Here is a 17380-nt window from a genome sequence, read left to right as displayed (position 1 = left end):
CCTACGCTAAACCCGAGTTGCTGGCAGGCTGTGAACAGTGTGCTAGATGAAATGGTGGAAGCGACAGGCAGGCGCCCAGGCGGCGGCCGCTTGTCTCATTTGGCTAAATAAACTGGGTAACTGTCAAACTCATTGGCTAAACAGGCAAACTGGCAAACTCATTTGGGTAAAGACCCACTGGTGGACCAACATTTTTTTCTGGGGGCACAAGCGGGTCTGGGCGGGGAGGGCACAAGCGCATGGTACTTTTTGCAGTGTTTCGAAGGTGAACTTTGTGCCTCCTTTACGGGTCTTTGGGGGCTTTCAAATCCAGGTCTGGAACCGGTTCCTAAGATCCGGTTCTGGAACTGGGTTTTCAGATCCAGATTTGGAACCGGTTCCTAAGATCCGGTTCTGGAACTGGGTTTTCGGACCCAGGTCTGGAACCAGTTCTGAAAACTGGGTCTCCGAGAACCGGTTCCTCGTAGAATCGGTTCCGCCGGAACCGGAACTTTGTGGCCATCCCGACTTCACAATCTTGGTGTTGAAAAAAGTTGCAAAACACAAAAAGTCAATCATGATTTATTCGTAATTATTTTTTTAAATTTTAAAACATTTATTTCCTTTATTTAGCAATGCAAATGAAATCAGTATCGTTCCTGTTGCCACTACTCTGTATCAGCATAGAAGTAATACATCTTGGATTGTCTCAGGAAGCAAATGACGAAGATTGTAAATCTAAAGCAACGTGCAGAGATTGCATTAGAACGCCAGGATGTTTCTGGTGTTCACAATCAGTGAGTATATATAAAAATCATTTTTTTAAAGAATATTTTCTATATTTGCTTGCATTTGGTCTATACAATGTATCCAATAATTGTATAAAATCCATGTTCATAGCGTTTCCCATCAGTGAGCAAGCTGGAAACCGCTGAAGGCGTCGTCGTTAACTTCGGAGCAAGGCTTTGTCCGTACGAGGTAAAGGGCTTGTTCCTGGTTATTTATTTAAATAGAATAACGTATTTTTTTAAATAATGATGACGAAAGGTGGTCACTGTTGTATGTGCTATCAACAGATAACACTCAATTTATTGCCTAACAAAATCAATTTCTTAGCATTAAATAAAATCTTTCAATTTAATGTTCCGTTAAAAAGAAAGAAAAAAAAAACACTAATATGGTACGTTCAGTATAAAAAAGGAATCAAGTCCACTTTGGATCATTTTCGACATACTTCATTTTAAAGACTTCTATCTGAAACTCTTTCAGTTTGAAAGATTTATGTTCAGATATTGTAAACTCCTATAATGTGAAAAAAAACAGTGTTAACTTTTTTCATGCATTTAAGCGTACCGTATAAACTTTGTATATCTTTTTTTGTCATAACTTTGATGTTTGGACTTGAATTCCTTGTGCTCTGAACTACCCATATCAACTGGTTATAACCATTTCTAAATTTAAGTTTGAAGTTGGTAACACTGTGTTGCTAGTTAATAGTGTACTGGTATGTAAGTTTCTTCATATACATGTAATAAGTAAGTAAATAATCTATGACAACGAAATAAATAGGGCAAGTGGAGGCATAATGACTCCCCGGGGCAAGATGGTCACCCCGGTATATAGCAGTGTTCCTCTAGTGACAGAGAATTGGTACTACTGCACAAGCCGTAGTTAGTGTGGTACCAAGTGTTTAGAAAGGGAGACGTCGCTACCTTGAATAGAGTGTGAAATATACGGAAAAACAATTTTATTGGTACGTCAATATAAGGTATATAGTGAATATTCTACCTATTGCTGAAAAAAGTAATTACTTAAACAAAACACGACACACACATAGATAGTGAGAAAGGTTTGACCATCAAAGAATCATGCATGATTTCTTTGTGGAAGATGGTTGATAACAGATAAAGAGTTTTTGAAAATTATATCGAGATTGGAGGCAAAATAGCCCCTTAAAATTGTACAGGGTACCAAAATATCCCGTGTCGAATTGAGCAGGGTAATATATTACCCTGTGAATAGTATGAAGTCAGTGCTCCCTGTGACCGAGCGTGTGCCCTTGTTTTGTCATCTGTTGGCATATTAGAGACCTAGTCTCAAATTTTTTTTGACAGCCCCTCTATTTTACTTCGTATTTTCTTTTTCATTTAATTTTATTTTAGTATTATTTTCGTTTTTATAGTTTTCCACTCATTGTTTTATAGTTGTACAACTAATTGATTCATTAACATTTTAAATGAATAAGGAAACTAGCATTTTCTTATCGAAACAGAACATAATTTTGGTTAATATGTATATGTTCCAAGGATGGGGTCATCTTACCCAGAGGGTTGGGGTAAAACAGTCATTCAGAATAGGCCCATTTATTTGCATATACAACTTGTTTGGTAAAATTTTTACGCCTTCCACCTTTTTACATATGCAAAAGAAAGAATAAAGAATGTTGTACTGCAAAATCATCAATTTTTCATTCTTAGCAACGTTTCTATTTCAATTTCAACCTTAAGGTGTCCATTATGCCCCCAGCTCCCGTACTTCCAACTGCATCACATTAGCAAGAAACGATGCACTTTTTGGCGCCTTAAAAGTTAGTCTTTCTTGACTATCTTGAAACCTACAAATGAGAGTTTATTCTACAAGATGCCATTTTGTTCAGCTCGATGTGATCTATTGATTTATACAGGGGTAAAAGTGAAGGGATACTTTGGGAGACGCCGTTCCCCCACTTCCAAAATATATTTATGGTGTCCCTCCACTTCGTAAAAAAATTACAATGGGCAAAGATAGACACGAGAGACGGCGAGACGTCATCCGCCCCCTACCTTTTCAGATCCACTTTTACCCCTGGACTGATATACACATCAGGTTATCTAAAAGTTATTGAGCCTTTAGAAGTTATAGTTGAGAATACATTTATTGTTATTTGAAGCTAACTGTATGAAATCATATATGCATTATTTTGTCATTTTTCTGGCAAAACCATACCGTCGTTACAGAATTTCTATGGTTTCTGGTCGAAAAATTAAGACACGACTTTATCATAGGCCTAATTTGAAACTGTCTTAACACATTCAGAGAGTTCTCCACAGATCAAAACGAAAGATAGTCTGACAGTGCCATATCTGAGGTATACGGTGGACGAATTAAAACCTCCCAGCCAAGTTTTTTTCTTTTTTAAATTTCTGGCGGGTCGTTGAAAATGTATGCGATCTTATATTCTCAGCGTGGATACCACACCCTTTCTGTTGACCAGTTTTGTCCGTTTCTTTGGAATTGCAATTTGATCGAGTAAACGTTTTTGAGCCAGATTACGTGGCACCCAAACGTCAAGTTTCTTTTTATGGCCAGTTTTTCTAAATGGTTTAACACTGCTTGGTGATGGATGTTTAGATCATTGCATATCTCATGACTGCTTGCATGCCAGTCTTGCTCGAATTTCGTCAGAATATCATTTACTTTTGCTGTGATTGGTCGCCCCAATGCGAAGTTCACCTTGGACATCAAAATTTCCATAACGAAAGTGACTGAACCATCTTTCGACTGTTGCTTTTAGTGACATTTTCCTCATATACAGCATACGACAGCCTTGCGGAGCAGTTGCGCTTTAGCGCCGTTTTGCGGGAAGTTTGCGGCACAATACTTTAGTCTGATTATAATATAAGAATTCCAACAGTTTTTTGTTTACCTATTAGATTCGAGTGTCAGTTATCAAATGTCGTTAGGTCTGGCGCACTGCAACTTATATACCCTTAGATTTGTGACACTAACGCCATCTTGTGCACAAAAGTTTGAATAGTTTTTAGACAACTTAATATATCATCTTCAAAGAATATTCTAGTTCAACAGAAATTAAAATGTAGTAGTTAATGATTATTTTGTACTGTATCTCATTAACCCAGCGTTTCCCAACCTTTTTCAACTTGCGGCACACTACGGGTGTAACTTGAATTCTCGCGGCACACTCATAGATATTATTACAGTATTTGTAAATATAAAATATCGAGTTATTTTTTCTGTGATTACTGATCTCACAGAGAAGAAAGCTCGATCACTGGTTTTTCCCCGTAGTAAATCATTATGCTTATTTTTCATTCTAATTTAAAAATAGAAAACAATTGCAATGAAAAATTGGACTCAGGTTTTTAAAATTAAGCTTTCTTTTTCGAAAAATGTATCCAACATTTCACTAAGAAGAAAGATCACTAAATAACGAACGAACAAACAAATCTCTTTTAGTTTTAAAACATAAATGTAGGTAATTTGTATGCATGTTTGCTTGTCGAAAGGATTGAATGATATTGTAAAATTTCAAGTTACGAAATAGCCTGCAGCAGTAAAGAAGCAATAATAGTCATAACAATGATAACAAATACTTTTTTTCAACATTAAAAATGTACAGAAAAGTGACACAGTATGAAACTTAAAGTTGTAGATTCATAGTAGAGGTTTATAGTAATGTGAAATACAAATATACATTTTTCCTTTGTCTTGCAATTTCATTGCTATAGAATTAATAATTTGTTTCGATTTCCTCGCGGCACACCAGCGGCCCATTCACGGCATACCGATTGGGAAACGCTGCATTAACCATACGATTTACTATCGTCTAGTTAACATCTTAACTGTCACTGTCACTGCCAAGCGGAAACGGAGAAAAGCTATCTGTGCGCATGCGTACAACTAAAATTATTTTTTTGTTAAACTGCTATAGTTATTTATGTACACGTGGTATATATTAATGGGCTGCAAAATAAAGATTACGTAGGCATTGAGACTCAACACCGATAATTTAAAATATTATATAATATGCCGAAATTTACGGTGTCAAGCCCATGAAAGTAGACGGTTCGACATGAAATAAGTGAAAAGTTTAATTAGAAAACGGAGGAGCAGAAAAGGGGCTTTGATGAAGGCAAATCTAAAACTGAGAGCATTTCATGGACTGGAAAATATTCAGAAATTGAAGGAAATGCGTTATTCTTGCATAACTTCCCTTCTCGATTTTTGTGTTAAAAAAAAAAAAAAAAAAAAAACTAGTAGATATGTTAGTCAAAATGATGCAACTTTTGAACTGAATTACTTGCATTCAATAACCAATGTTGGCTTTTTTTTATGGTCTGTATGCAGGGTGTCCGAGAAGTCTCCGTAGCTGTAGGTTTGTGTATGACAGAGAATAATATCTTAATTTTAGTTATGGTATTGAAAACACTGCTTTCATGATCACAGACAGAGTTGTCTGATATACTTCCTTTCTAGCACTGTCTGGTATTCCGGCTTTCAAAAACTGCTTTTATTCCTTCGTTGAAGGTCATGTGGATCATTTAAATTGTGAACGAATGGCTGATGTCAGTGGCTTGCAGTTACACATTAAAGAAACTGTTAGTGACATATGTGTGGGTTCACGAACGACTATACACAGGGACAGGGCAATAATGACACAGGTAATGGCTGTGTTTAGAGATCGTTTCTGTAAATACCAAGTTTGTACTTGATTCGGAAAAACGTTCACTTGCTTCAGGATTTGTCAAAGACAGAATGGGCGAGGAAAATTGTTCTGCCGTCAATTCCGATGTCTCCAACTAAATTGCTTCGTAAAAGAGCAGCTGAACTGAATATACCGCAAAAATGTGGAGGAACCTTTCAAACGATAACTTCTCACATGTTCTGCAACACATCAAAGAAGATATGGAGACGCATACATCTGTGTGTACAGCACGATGGAGCACAAACGAATCCACTGGATATATAGTTCGTATATGCAAATAATTATTTATTGAATGTACGAAAATTTCACTGATATTTTGGTCCCTATGATACTCACATCTCGGGAACTTCTCGGATATCCTGTATATTTATGAAATTTTTTCTTAATTTTTAAAATAAATATTTTGTTCCGTTTCAAAACATGAAGAGGGAAACATTTGCATACGAGATACGATGTTTTCCGATAGAAGAACGGAATCATTCAGAGTGCAATGAAACGCAAAGTCCAGAAGGATTCTTCAAGGTGACGAAAGACGAATCGTTTCGGAAAGGAAACGACAAACTAAATATTGACGCAGTTCAAATCAGACCACAGAAAGTGCAGATGAAACTTCGTGTAGGTAAGTACGTAGTGTGTAGTAAATAGAAATACGTAGCTGTGCGTTTATTTTTCTTCTGGAAGAAATTGTACCAATACTTATCAAAAAGTTATTATAGTAACATCAACAATACTTTTAAGATTCTCGTGTGTCGTCCGACATACTCTTGTCATTCCTAAGTTGGTTTATGTTTCCGGTATCAAGCACAGAATGACAACATCGAAACAGTCATATGAGTCTACATATTCACTAGGGTTAAACTGAGTGAAGGCGATAATGCTATCTTGATGAATATCACTACAGAATTTGTGGCCCTGCACAGCGTAATCGCTAATGTTTTTGCCTTTGATGCCAACGGTCCCGACTTCGATTCCCGGTGGGGACGCTCGGTCTGAAAGGTGTAAAAGCGTTTTCAGGTCAGTCGTCCTGAATGAGAATTTTCCTGGATTTTCTTCATTCATATCAGACAAATCCTGATAAAAGGTACCAGGTGGCTTCCTTTCTTCCCAATTCCTTTTTCTTCCCCATTTCCTCAGGTAGTGTAAGAAATGCATGACGGACTAAAACGACCATAAATACCGAAAGCCCAAAAATACTCGTATAACTCTTACTTCCCATTCAGTACACCATTTATCCGTGCAAGTAGGGATGACATGAAATAAGTTATTATAAAGTTCGTCTGAGAGTACCCGTTTCACATTTGATGGTAGGTATTGCAACCAATGTTCTTCCAGGTATACGTCCAAGAGGATTCACCCCTCAGAAGTTAGCAAACTTTATCCCCGGAGCTAAGATAAATTAAATTGTGATTATATCTCCTTGTTGTGCATGGCATGTTCTTTAGTGTTCCAGTGCTCACATTTCCTGGAAGAAAGCCTGGTTGCAACTGTAGTCAAAGTATGCTTTAGGAGAACTAAAATGTCCGGGACTTTACTTTTCCGAAGGTATATACACACAAACCACGAGTTGCTTGCTTTACATTTAATCGAAATTTTAACAGCTGCGAAGGCAAGTATGAAAATCAAAGTAAGGGAAGAAAGTAGGAAGTGCTACAAACGAGTGAACTTATGACCTTTCAAATCCATGTTCCAGTTTTCAAGTCGACTTAAATTCTAAAATACACTTCATAAATTTTTAGCAAATATCATTTTTGATTCGACTGCAAAGAGAATCTTTCCAGGGAATGACAAATTTAACAAATGCACTTCATTGCAGGGAAAAAAGAAAATATATATACAGTATGGCGCTAAATTCGTTGTACAAAAGCAGAGGGGTGATTCCTGACAGCAAAACAAACAAGAAAGCTCTAATAAACATAGGGCGAAAATCACTTCGTTTAGGTTAGGTTATAAGCTGCCGAAAGCGTGGGAAACCGGCCCGTCGTAATATTCTGGTATATTGTGTTTTTGGCAACACTTAAATAATCTACCTTTCTACCAAGAGATGGCGTGTCGAGGTCGGGTCGACTTACGTGACCTGCAGCAGTCACGTGCAGCCGCAGCCAGTGAAACTTGTCGAAACCAGTTGAGAAAAAGGCCTCGTTGTGTTAAGCCGGGTGAGTGTCAGTGTGTGATAATGCCGTATTCGATACCTGAGCGTGTTGCCATTGTTGAAGGGTTCATTCTCACTGGATCTTTTGTGAAAACAAAGAATTTGTTTCGGGAGAAATTTCCAGGACGTTCTGTGCCAGCAAAAAGCACCATTCAGGAATTGATTGAAAAATGGCGGCGTACAGGATCGGTTCAAAATGCTCCCAGGAACAGACGACCATCTGTCTGCACACCTGAATTAAAGATGCAGGTGGAGGAGATAATGACAAGAAGTCCTCAAAAGTCAACCAGGAGATTGAGTCAACAGGTTCATGCGAGTGAGAGAAGTTGCAGACGTGTTTTAAGGGGACTGAAGTTAAAACCGTACCGGATAAGTGTTGTGCAAGAACTGAAGGAGCCTGACCTGCAGAAGAGGGTGCATTTCTGTTCATGGCTGTTGAGCAATGTTGCCAGTGGTTTCTTTGATCCACTAATGCTCATCATGAGTTAAGAGGCGTGGTTCCACCTGTCTGGGTACGTAAATTCCCAAAACAACCGGTATTGGTCGACAGAAAATCCACACGCAATCCACCAGGTACCCTTGCATGATGAGAAGATTGGTGTTTGGTGTGCCATTTCCGCCACACGCGTTATTGGGCCCATATTCTTTGAGACGACAGTGAACAGTGACGTGTATATGGGAATCCTGGAAGAGTTTTATACACACTTGACCGAAGAGGAGCGTCAGTTATGTTACTTTCAGCAGGACGGTGCAACATGCCACACATCAGCTGCATCATTGTCCCTTGTGCATGAGATGTTTACACCAGAGAGAACAATCAGCAAAGGCTTGTGGCCTCCTCGGTCACCAGACTTGTACACGTGTGACTTTTACTTATGGGGACTGTTAAAGGGAAAAGTATACGAAACAAATCCACACACAATTGAAGAACTCAAGACCAGGATCCAGGATGTCACCAATATCATTACAATACAAGAACTGATAAGGGTATATATGAATCTCCTCAATCGTGCTCACATGTGTGTTGAAGTGGGCGGAGCACACTTTCAGCACCTGCTGTGAAGGTGAGTAGTCATATTCAATACATTACATTTCATTTTATGTGTTCACTTTACGGGCCGGTTTTACGTGCCGCACCCTGTATATACCTACATATATATATCGCTTTTTATTATTATATATATCGCTTTATTTTAACTTATAGAATAGTGTTCTGTAGTCTGTGGATGTCATTTTTACAACATCCGATATAAAATATTGCCAACTTAGTAATGTACCGTTGTACATATCCTACTTCAGGTGAGGTAGCTACAGTGAAGGTCCATTACTCACAAGCTGAAGACTACCCGGTCGACCTCTATTATCTGATGGATCTGTCGCACTCAATGAAAGACGATAAAGATAAGTTATCAGAGCTTGGAAATCAGCTGGCAGATGCAATGCAAAAGTTGACACACAACTTTCGTCTTGGATTTGGAAGCTTTGTAGACAAAACGGAACTACCTTTCGTAAGCACAGTTGAATCCAAGTATGTATAACACAAATATTATTATAAACTCGTAGTGTAGTTATTTACCTAGATGAATTCTGTACGTTCTTCCTTATATTTCGAAGTGGCTTACTAAGTATAGAAACAGCATATAAAATAAAACAATAATGTGTAGGGTAATCTTGAAATGTTCTACAGCTTTCTTCCCCATCAGGATCCTGCCGCCTATAGTCGGACAATTTGTGCATGCCGACCAGATGCCGCGGTCGGATTGCCGGCGCCGGACACCGGCGTCTTTCCGCTCGATTTTCGACCGCGACGAGCAAAAAGAGATTCGTTCACCAATAGAAAACAAAGAGAGTTAGAAGGTAATTTATTGCTTTAAAATACGAATTAGGGCTTATATTTCCCTCGTATAAAGCTTTCTCGAAACAGTCGGCAGACAGTCGGACGACGACTGCAAAAAGAGACTGCCGGCAATTTCTTGAAAAGCGACGTCGGCACGACGTCGGCGAAAGTTGCAATAACGCGTACCAGCGGCAAAGAGTCGAATTTTGGAAAATGAATAGAGCCTGTATCTTCTTTAATGATGAAGTAAAAATTGAAACTGTCCGAAGGTTTTTCTTGTGGGTGGGCACTAATTCCATAAAATATGTCTTGTGAAAACGGAGTCGGCAGAAAGTCGGCATACAGCGGACGGAACGACAGCGTCAAAGGATGGTTGTAAAGACGTCGAAACGTTGACGGCGTGCCGACCACGAAAAAGGTAAATGCATGAAAAGAAATGTAGTAAAGGGACTGCACGTAAAGGGTATATGAGAAGTAAATACTTAAAATAAATTACAAGTACGAGAGGATCCTTGACAAACATTTTGCAAGGAGACGGCAAACAGCGGACGGCGACCGCGGCAAATATTGTCGGAAAGACGCCGAAACGTTGGCGGCGTGCCGACAAGTAAAGGAGCCGAAAGAATGTCGGCAAACAGCGGATGGACCGACCTTGAAAAGATGCTCGGACAGGCGCCGAGCCGCCTTTGCCGCTGAAGAGCCTGATTGCAGAAATCGTAGTCTGGTTGCGCTGCCTGTATGTTCGGTTCGCGTTCTTCATTTGTCACATTGTGATGCAGTGTGGGTAAAGTCCTTTAAAAAAATTCGTTGAGATAAGTTTACAAATAGTGAAAAGAATGTTTATCATAAAAATATTCATTCATTGGAACTGTACGCAATTGCTGGTTAAGCAAATACCACGAAAACATGAAGTGAGAGAGTGGTGAGTTAATTTAATATTATTCATATACATTTGCATATATTATTGCACTTATTATGCATATACATGGGGTGAGTTAATTTAATATTATGCATATACATTTCAAATTGTCATCAATTTTATATGTTGTGTTACATATGTTAATTGTTGCTGCGCATGAAAAAGATTCGGTTATAGTATGTTCCCGCGCACTGGCGTCTCCGGCATATAATTTTTTTGGGGGGCAGGTATCAAAGAAAGTAATTTAAATGGTACTACCTAGCCCAACCTGTGTATTAACTTCGATTCTATTTGTTGCCTTGCTGCTTACCTTCACGAACCCCCTAAGGTATATCGGCAAGTCATTACTTTAGGCAAGGCAGTGACAATAACCAAGTCATCTGAACTGGTTCCCGCAATTATAATTACAGTTCCCAAGAAGGAAAGACAGAAAACAAAGTGCCCTGCTGGGCTATAACCCGCCTTCACTCGCTTACGCTCGTTCGGCAATACTATGTACTGACAGGATATCATTGCCTTGCCCAAAGTAAAGAGTTACCGGTATATCAAGAACTCGCTTACAATTGTAGGGTCCGCGCTGGCTCAGTGGTAGAACGTTCACCTCTGGTACTTGGGGTCCCGGGTTCGATCCCAGCCATCGCCATGTGAACTTTGTGATGGACAAACACTGTCTGCGTGGGTTTCCTCGGGGTTCTCCCGTTTATTTACACTTTCTCCATTCCACCATTTCATTCATTACTCATCATCACCGTCTTCTTTAGCCTAACCGGCATAACCGTTGGACAAGAAACTTAAAGGTTTCACTTAATTTTTATTTACAAAACGAGGGACAGTTAAGAAACTGTAGTACATTATTTTCTTCTTGAAATTGCAAAAGTTTACATGTCTTAGTTTTTAAGATAAGTGTCTTCTAACTCAACGCCAATGTATTTCTGCACAGTGTACGAAAGCTGTATTTTATGTTTACAACTGAAGCGTTACTAGTATGAAACCATAAAAAGTGATATTGAAAAACGTATGATTACCAAAGCCCATATGTTTTCACTACCCTCGCTTACGCGTATACCCACCGTCGCTGACGCACTTGTTCCCTTCGGACACACCCCCGCGCTACCGCGCGGGCCCATCAGCGTTGCCCTGCTCTGACTCAGTTATATAGAATTCGTGCTCTTTAGTGGCCAACTAGCACCTGGTGCTAAATTATCTTAGAGAAACGTGGACAATTTCTCATAATGTTTGTGCCATGACAAGGTTTGTGTTCCTTTAGTATTCTCTAGTATTTAGTGTATCTTTAGTAACCTAATAAGATCCACTAGATTATTTACTGCAGGACTTGTTTCACATGTGAGCGAAAACTTCCAATTAAAAAAAAAAAAAAAAAGGAGAAATGAGGTAGTGGTTAAACGCTCTTGTGTACAGGTTTACTTGTGGCGCAATACTAAAAAAAAAAAAAAAAAAAAAAGAAAAATTATAATTCTTTCACCAGTTTCTTTTTTATTGTCCCCTAGTCGGTTTCAAATGGGCGGAATATATTTTACTTGGCATAAATAAAATTCAAGGGGACCTTTACGATTTGCGTATAAATAAGGGTTCCAGATGTCTAGCATAAAAACAGCACAAAAAAGCACAAAACAATCTGTGCTGGGTGGCCACTAAATAGCACGAATGCTATCGAACCGAGTCAGATAGGGCGAAGCTGGTGGGCCCGCGCGGGAATACGTCCGAAGGAAGCAGGCACGTCTGCGATAGTGTGTATGCGGAGAAGTGAGGGTAGTGGAAGGAAGTGCGTTTTGAGAATAATACAAGTTTCAACAACACTTGTTGTTGTTTCATACTAGTAACTCTCCACTTGCAAACAAAATACAGGTTCTGCACGCTGTGCAGAAATATGATGCCGGTGTACACGGTGCAGAAATAAGCCGCCCGTGGAAAATAACATCTAATAGAGCCATTTTTCATATGCACTCATTTGTTTTATTCGTCGTAAAGCACTTGTAATGGTTTAACATTAGTAAACGTAAGATACAGTTGTATTACATTGTATGTAATTAAGTTACCTGTAGAAATTCGTTCCTTATAAACATGTCTTTTCATGGAAAGTATTGAATTTTACCTGTAAATCTTCCAAAATGTAGTGCACCAAAACTACACCTGCACCAGACTGTCTTATTTTGATTTTTTGCTGGCCGCGGTGGCTCAGTGGTAGAGCGTTCATCTCTGGTGCATGGGATTCCTGGTTCAAACCCTGCTCCTGTCAAGTGAACTTTGTGGTGGACAAACACCGTGTGCGTGGGTTTTCTTGGGATTCTCCCGTTTCCTCCCACTTTCTTCATTCCACCATTTTCATTCATCTCTCATCATCACCGTCTCCTTTAGCCTAACCGGCATAATCGTGGGACGTAAAACTCAAATATTTCATTTTCATTTTCCGAGTGTTAACCCTTTCTCCTGACACTGTTTCACGATGTGTAGGTACAAAAACTTGGACATCGGAAGTTTGAAAAAATTTAATAATTTAACATTAACATCTGTAGAAAACCATTAGCGACTACTATTAAAACTTTTTTGAGGAGAAAAGCTCATCATGAACGAGGGTTTGAAAAAACCCCGGGCTTTTTTGAAAAAACGAAACCCACCTGGGCCCATTTTTTCGGCTGTTTTTCGAGTTTAATTGGGTTTTTTTCGGGTTTAATCGTTTTTTTTTCGAAATATTTCAATGTCTTTGGGGTAAAAGTGTTAAAATGTGATTTATATTTCAATATTGTCATTGTCACAACTTGCAACAATTTTCTACTCACTGCCGTTTTGAAAAAATGGCCGCCATTTTGATTATTTTTTTTTTTTACATTGGACCGCCGAGAAAATCTACACAGCAAATTTAGCATATCTTGTGCTTCTACCGTCAAAATTTCAACTTAAAAGACTGAAAATTGCGCTTCGTAGCGTAGATACTCGTTCATTTGACAAAATGGCCGCCATTTTGATATATTACGTTGGTATGCCGCCAAAATCTAAACAGGGAATTTAGAGTGTCTTGTGCTTGTACTCTGAAAATTTTAACTTAAAAGGCCGAAAGTTGAGTTGATTTTGTGTTTAACGTCCCTTTCAGCAGCGAGGCTATATAAGACGGGACCTACTGATTAAGGTGGAATCCGAACCACGTGAGCTCTCTCCGGGAAGCAAACCCGGGTCACCCACGCCTAAGACGCGTACACTAACCGCTCAGCCATAAAGGAGCTCGGCAGACAAACGAACAAATGTAAAGTTATAGTTTTGTGATTTTTTTTTTAATAGCGTTTCTCAAAGTTATGTTCATTCGATTGAATTCTTATTACAGATGGTTTGTGTTTTAGATATGTTACTCAAATTGACTCCTAGGAGAACATAAAATGTATTTGTTTTGAAACTTTTATCATTTTTGCCCACCTGATCGATTTTACCTGTAGTTTATTTAAGTATATGTGCATTTTATTTGTTCCATTAACAAGGTTTTATTTTAAGATGTAATATTTTGTATTCAGCCGAATACAAAATTCTCAATTGCCAATACAATAGTGTCGCAAAACCCTGACGCGTATCGAAGTTCTATTTCAAAGTAATATAATGCTATCTTCACTAAATATAATATTCTATTTTAATACATCTTTTTGTCTGGTGAGGGACTTAGGGATTTATTGTTTAACTTGCAGCTTCAAGGTAATGTTTCAAAGATTTCTCAAGAAACTCAAATTCCTACCATTGGATATACGGCAGGATTTCTTTTCTTTTCTGATTCTCGTTTGGGGTGGCGACCGTACTGTTGTAATAAAGATTAACCTTTTGTCACTCGCGCCAAATTTAGTAACATAACTACTCGCGCGTTTGCTTTTTTCCAACATTGACATTTTGAGATACAAACAATATATTTAGTAAACTTATTTGAAGTAATGCATGCAATTGTTGAGTAAATACTTAGGATATTTGGAATTGTTGCTATAGTGCTGTCAAAATGTCTTGATCCGTGGCAAAAATGCGAACTAAAGTTCAAACCATCGACACATCCACGCGTTGAGCCAATAAGGGTTCAGCTGTTGCTAAACGAGAGAGCCTTGGCGAAAGGGAGTGAATTCCTTCAGCCGATAGCAACGCTTGGAACAGAAAACTAGGTGTCAAGTCAGTGTGTTTTATCTATAGCTTGTCAATATCTCTTCTCTGAGATCGGCTTTCGAAATCATCGAATCTAATGCCCTGAGTAGCAGTAAAAAGCTCGTGTAACTCATTGCTGCTCTTACGATTAGAATTCCTGTTCCGTCACATGTCCACAGTGATCGTACATCATCACGTGCTCCTTTCTTTTGGCAATCAAATAAAGACGTCGAAATAAAGTCATTAATTTTGCCCTTGAAGTTGCTGTACAGTTGCAGTGCGTTCTTCGCCGAAACTTGTTCGTAATTTATCCAAATAATTGTTAGTACATTTTACAATTTCATCAATCACGGCTATATCGATAAATTTCGAAAAAAAAAAAAAAAAACTGTTTACTCAGTGATACCCTTAGCAGTAAACTTCGGTTCTAGCATCTTTTTCACAATGTTTTTACACTTTGTCTTTGCTGATGCTGCCAGTTACTATTTACATTTTGTTTTCCTGTCTTTCCCAATGAAACAATATTTTCACTGTAACTGTAATTCACATCCATATCGTTTGCATCTGAATCTGCATCTACACTGTTCTTATTTGCTTCACTATCATGATCAATATCATCTTCATTCACTTTTTCATTACTTCAATTCGCATCACTTTCAGCAGCCACTAATTTTCGATAGTTAACATCAGACTCATCACTAATATTGTCAAGCCACTTCTCTATCTCACTTCTATTCAAGAAGCGAGACATTGCTTAGAAAAACAAAACTTCACTCATAAACAGTAATTATCACATTAACGATCGCGCGTTGGAAAATTTCAAACTCCATAAAAATATATGTTTGCTAGTGTTATCACGGAACTACTCGCGCGTTTGAAAAAAGCAAACGCAGACGAAACTATTTCCTCAACCTGTACTGGAAGCTACTACAATTGCAGCACGTCAGCGAGCTTTAGGGTGAAAGAGGGGAAGGAGCCACTTGAGGAATAGCAGTGAGGGTGACTCCGCTAATGCGACCCCATTCGTAAAAATCATTAGTTTTTACTCACCTGTTTGCTTTTTTTCCAACAGCGCGAGTGACAAAAGGTTAAGTAAAAGTTAACTGTTTCGACGTAATTGAATTCTTCATCAGTGACTACAGTTTTCATTACTCTTACAGGTTTTCTTGTAACATATAGCGTCTAACATATAGCGTTGAAGCCGGTTCATTGCAACAAGGTCTATTACACTGTGTAGTTTGGTTTGGTTTTGGTGTGATGAAGTATATTTTCGATTGTAATAAATATACGTGATGTGCCAACGCCGTACACATTGAAGAGTATATTTTACAAAGCATTATATTTGTTCTATTTTAGATAGTTCATTTATTTCTGGAAGCAAGGGGAAATGTTGCTCAAGAAATACAGAAGTGTTGCAATGGAAGAAGACCCACAGAGAGCAGTAGCGTAGCCAGGATGTGTGTTTGGTGGGGCAAGTGCTGTTATAGGTACATATGGAACAATTCCAAACAAAAATATATAAACACAAAAATATCTAAAAAATTACAAACATCAAACTACATTGTCGGACCTTTTTGGGGGCCCGGCCTCTCTGGGCCCCCCTTCCCTACGCCACTAACGGAGAGTATTGACATCATATGTACTAACATCCTTAAAGATATTTGTGAAGAGTGGTAGGATATATGTGGGACTACAGTTTTTTTTTTTTTTTTTCCTTTTAGAACGGGTGAATTTCATTCAATCATAACATTTGTAAAACATTTCCCATTTTAATGCGGTTTATTTCAAATCACACGGGAATTATGGTCATCACTTACCTTTGAAGCGAATATTGAGAATTACGGCTTTGAAATTGATTTTTGTTTTGCCAATATTACCTTAGTCTCCCTATCCCAGTTTTTGTCGTTAAATTCTTTTCTTATTATTACTTCATCTTTTCTATGCAGTGTTGTAAAATTTTCTGTATCTCTCTATATTCTCACAATCCTGATTCTGAGCTATTTAAATTCTACATTACTATTTCATAGGTTTGAAGTTTTCTTCAATTATAAAGACAACTGTTGTTTGATATTGTTCTTAACTTTTTTTTTTTTTTTTTTTTTTTTTTGCGTGGAATCAGTTAAGAGACAAAGTGTAATTATATTTCTCAGAGTACAAGCTCCTTAACGGTGAGGTTCAGTACCATCGCCTCCTTTCTTTTCTATCCCATTGATTTGTAGGGGAAGTATTCTTCCTTTTCTTTGAAATGAATAAAATTTTTGATGTTCTGATTTTACTGATTTCTTCTGAATATCTATTTAAATGTCCCTTGCTTTGTCAAAATGATCTTTTAGTATATATAAGTATATTATTATTTAAATTAGATGTCATTTATGAATATTAAAAACATACAACACAGAATTTTATTTCCACAAAGTAAGAGACATTTAAATAGACCTGAAGAAAAATAATAAAAAGTAAAACCCTTAAAATCTCAAAGAAACAGAGGAAGATTTCCTCGTATATATCAATGGGCTAAAAAAGAAAAATGGCTGAGTTATTCAAGACAAAATATGGATAGCAGGAATTCTTTAGAATAATATAGTGCTTTTTTGAACATTGTAATCACTTCATATATATTTGCTTTTCTGATTTTACATACTGTATGAAGGCTATCCGTGTTAAAACTCAATGTTATGGAATGCTACAAATTTCTGTTTAAAAAAAAAAAAAAAAAAAAGTAGTAGTACATCCGAAGGTATATTACATATAACTTCTAAATGATGATAAGGTTCATTACATAGGCTAATGTATATAAGTTAATACGATGTGCATTGTATTTTGTTAATACAATTTGGTGTGTTTTTAGTGCTAATATAGACCAGAAAAAATTGTGATCTTCCCTTC

General features: G+C 37.8%; 1 protein-coding gene across 1 annotated transcript in view; it reads left to right on the top strand.

Annotated features, from left to right (window-relative positions):
• Window positions 1–614: 614 nt before the first annotated feature.
• Window positions 615–17380, top strand: part of LOC145667778 (integrin beta-PS-like) — a 203661-nt gene continuing 186895 nt past the window's right edge. The window contains exons 1-3 of the mRNA XM_081735217.1: window positions 615–776; window positions 5891–6083; window positions 8913–9141. Coding sequence (XP_081591343.1) covers window positions 615–776; window positions 5891–6083; window positions 8913–9141 — 584 coding nt within the window. The remainder of the gene's footprint in view (window positions 777–5890; window positions 6084–8912; window positions 9142–17380) is intronic.

The sequence above is a fragment of the Thermobia domestica genome, chromosome 13, assembly GCF_964235325.1.
Source record: "Thermobia domestica chromosome 13, izTheDome1.hap1.1, whole genome shotgun sequence".
NCBI lineage: Eukaryota > Metazoa > Arthropoda > Insecta > Zygentoma > Lepismatidae > Thermobia > Thermobia domestica.
Note: the sequence above shows the minus strand (reverse complement) of the source record. Positions and strands in the feature narration are given on the sequence as shown.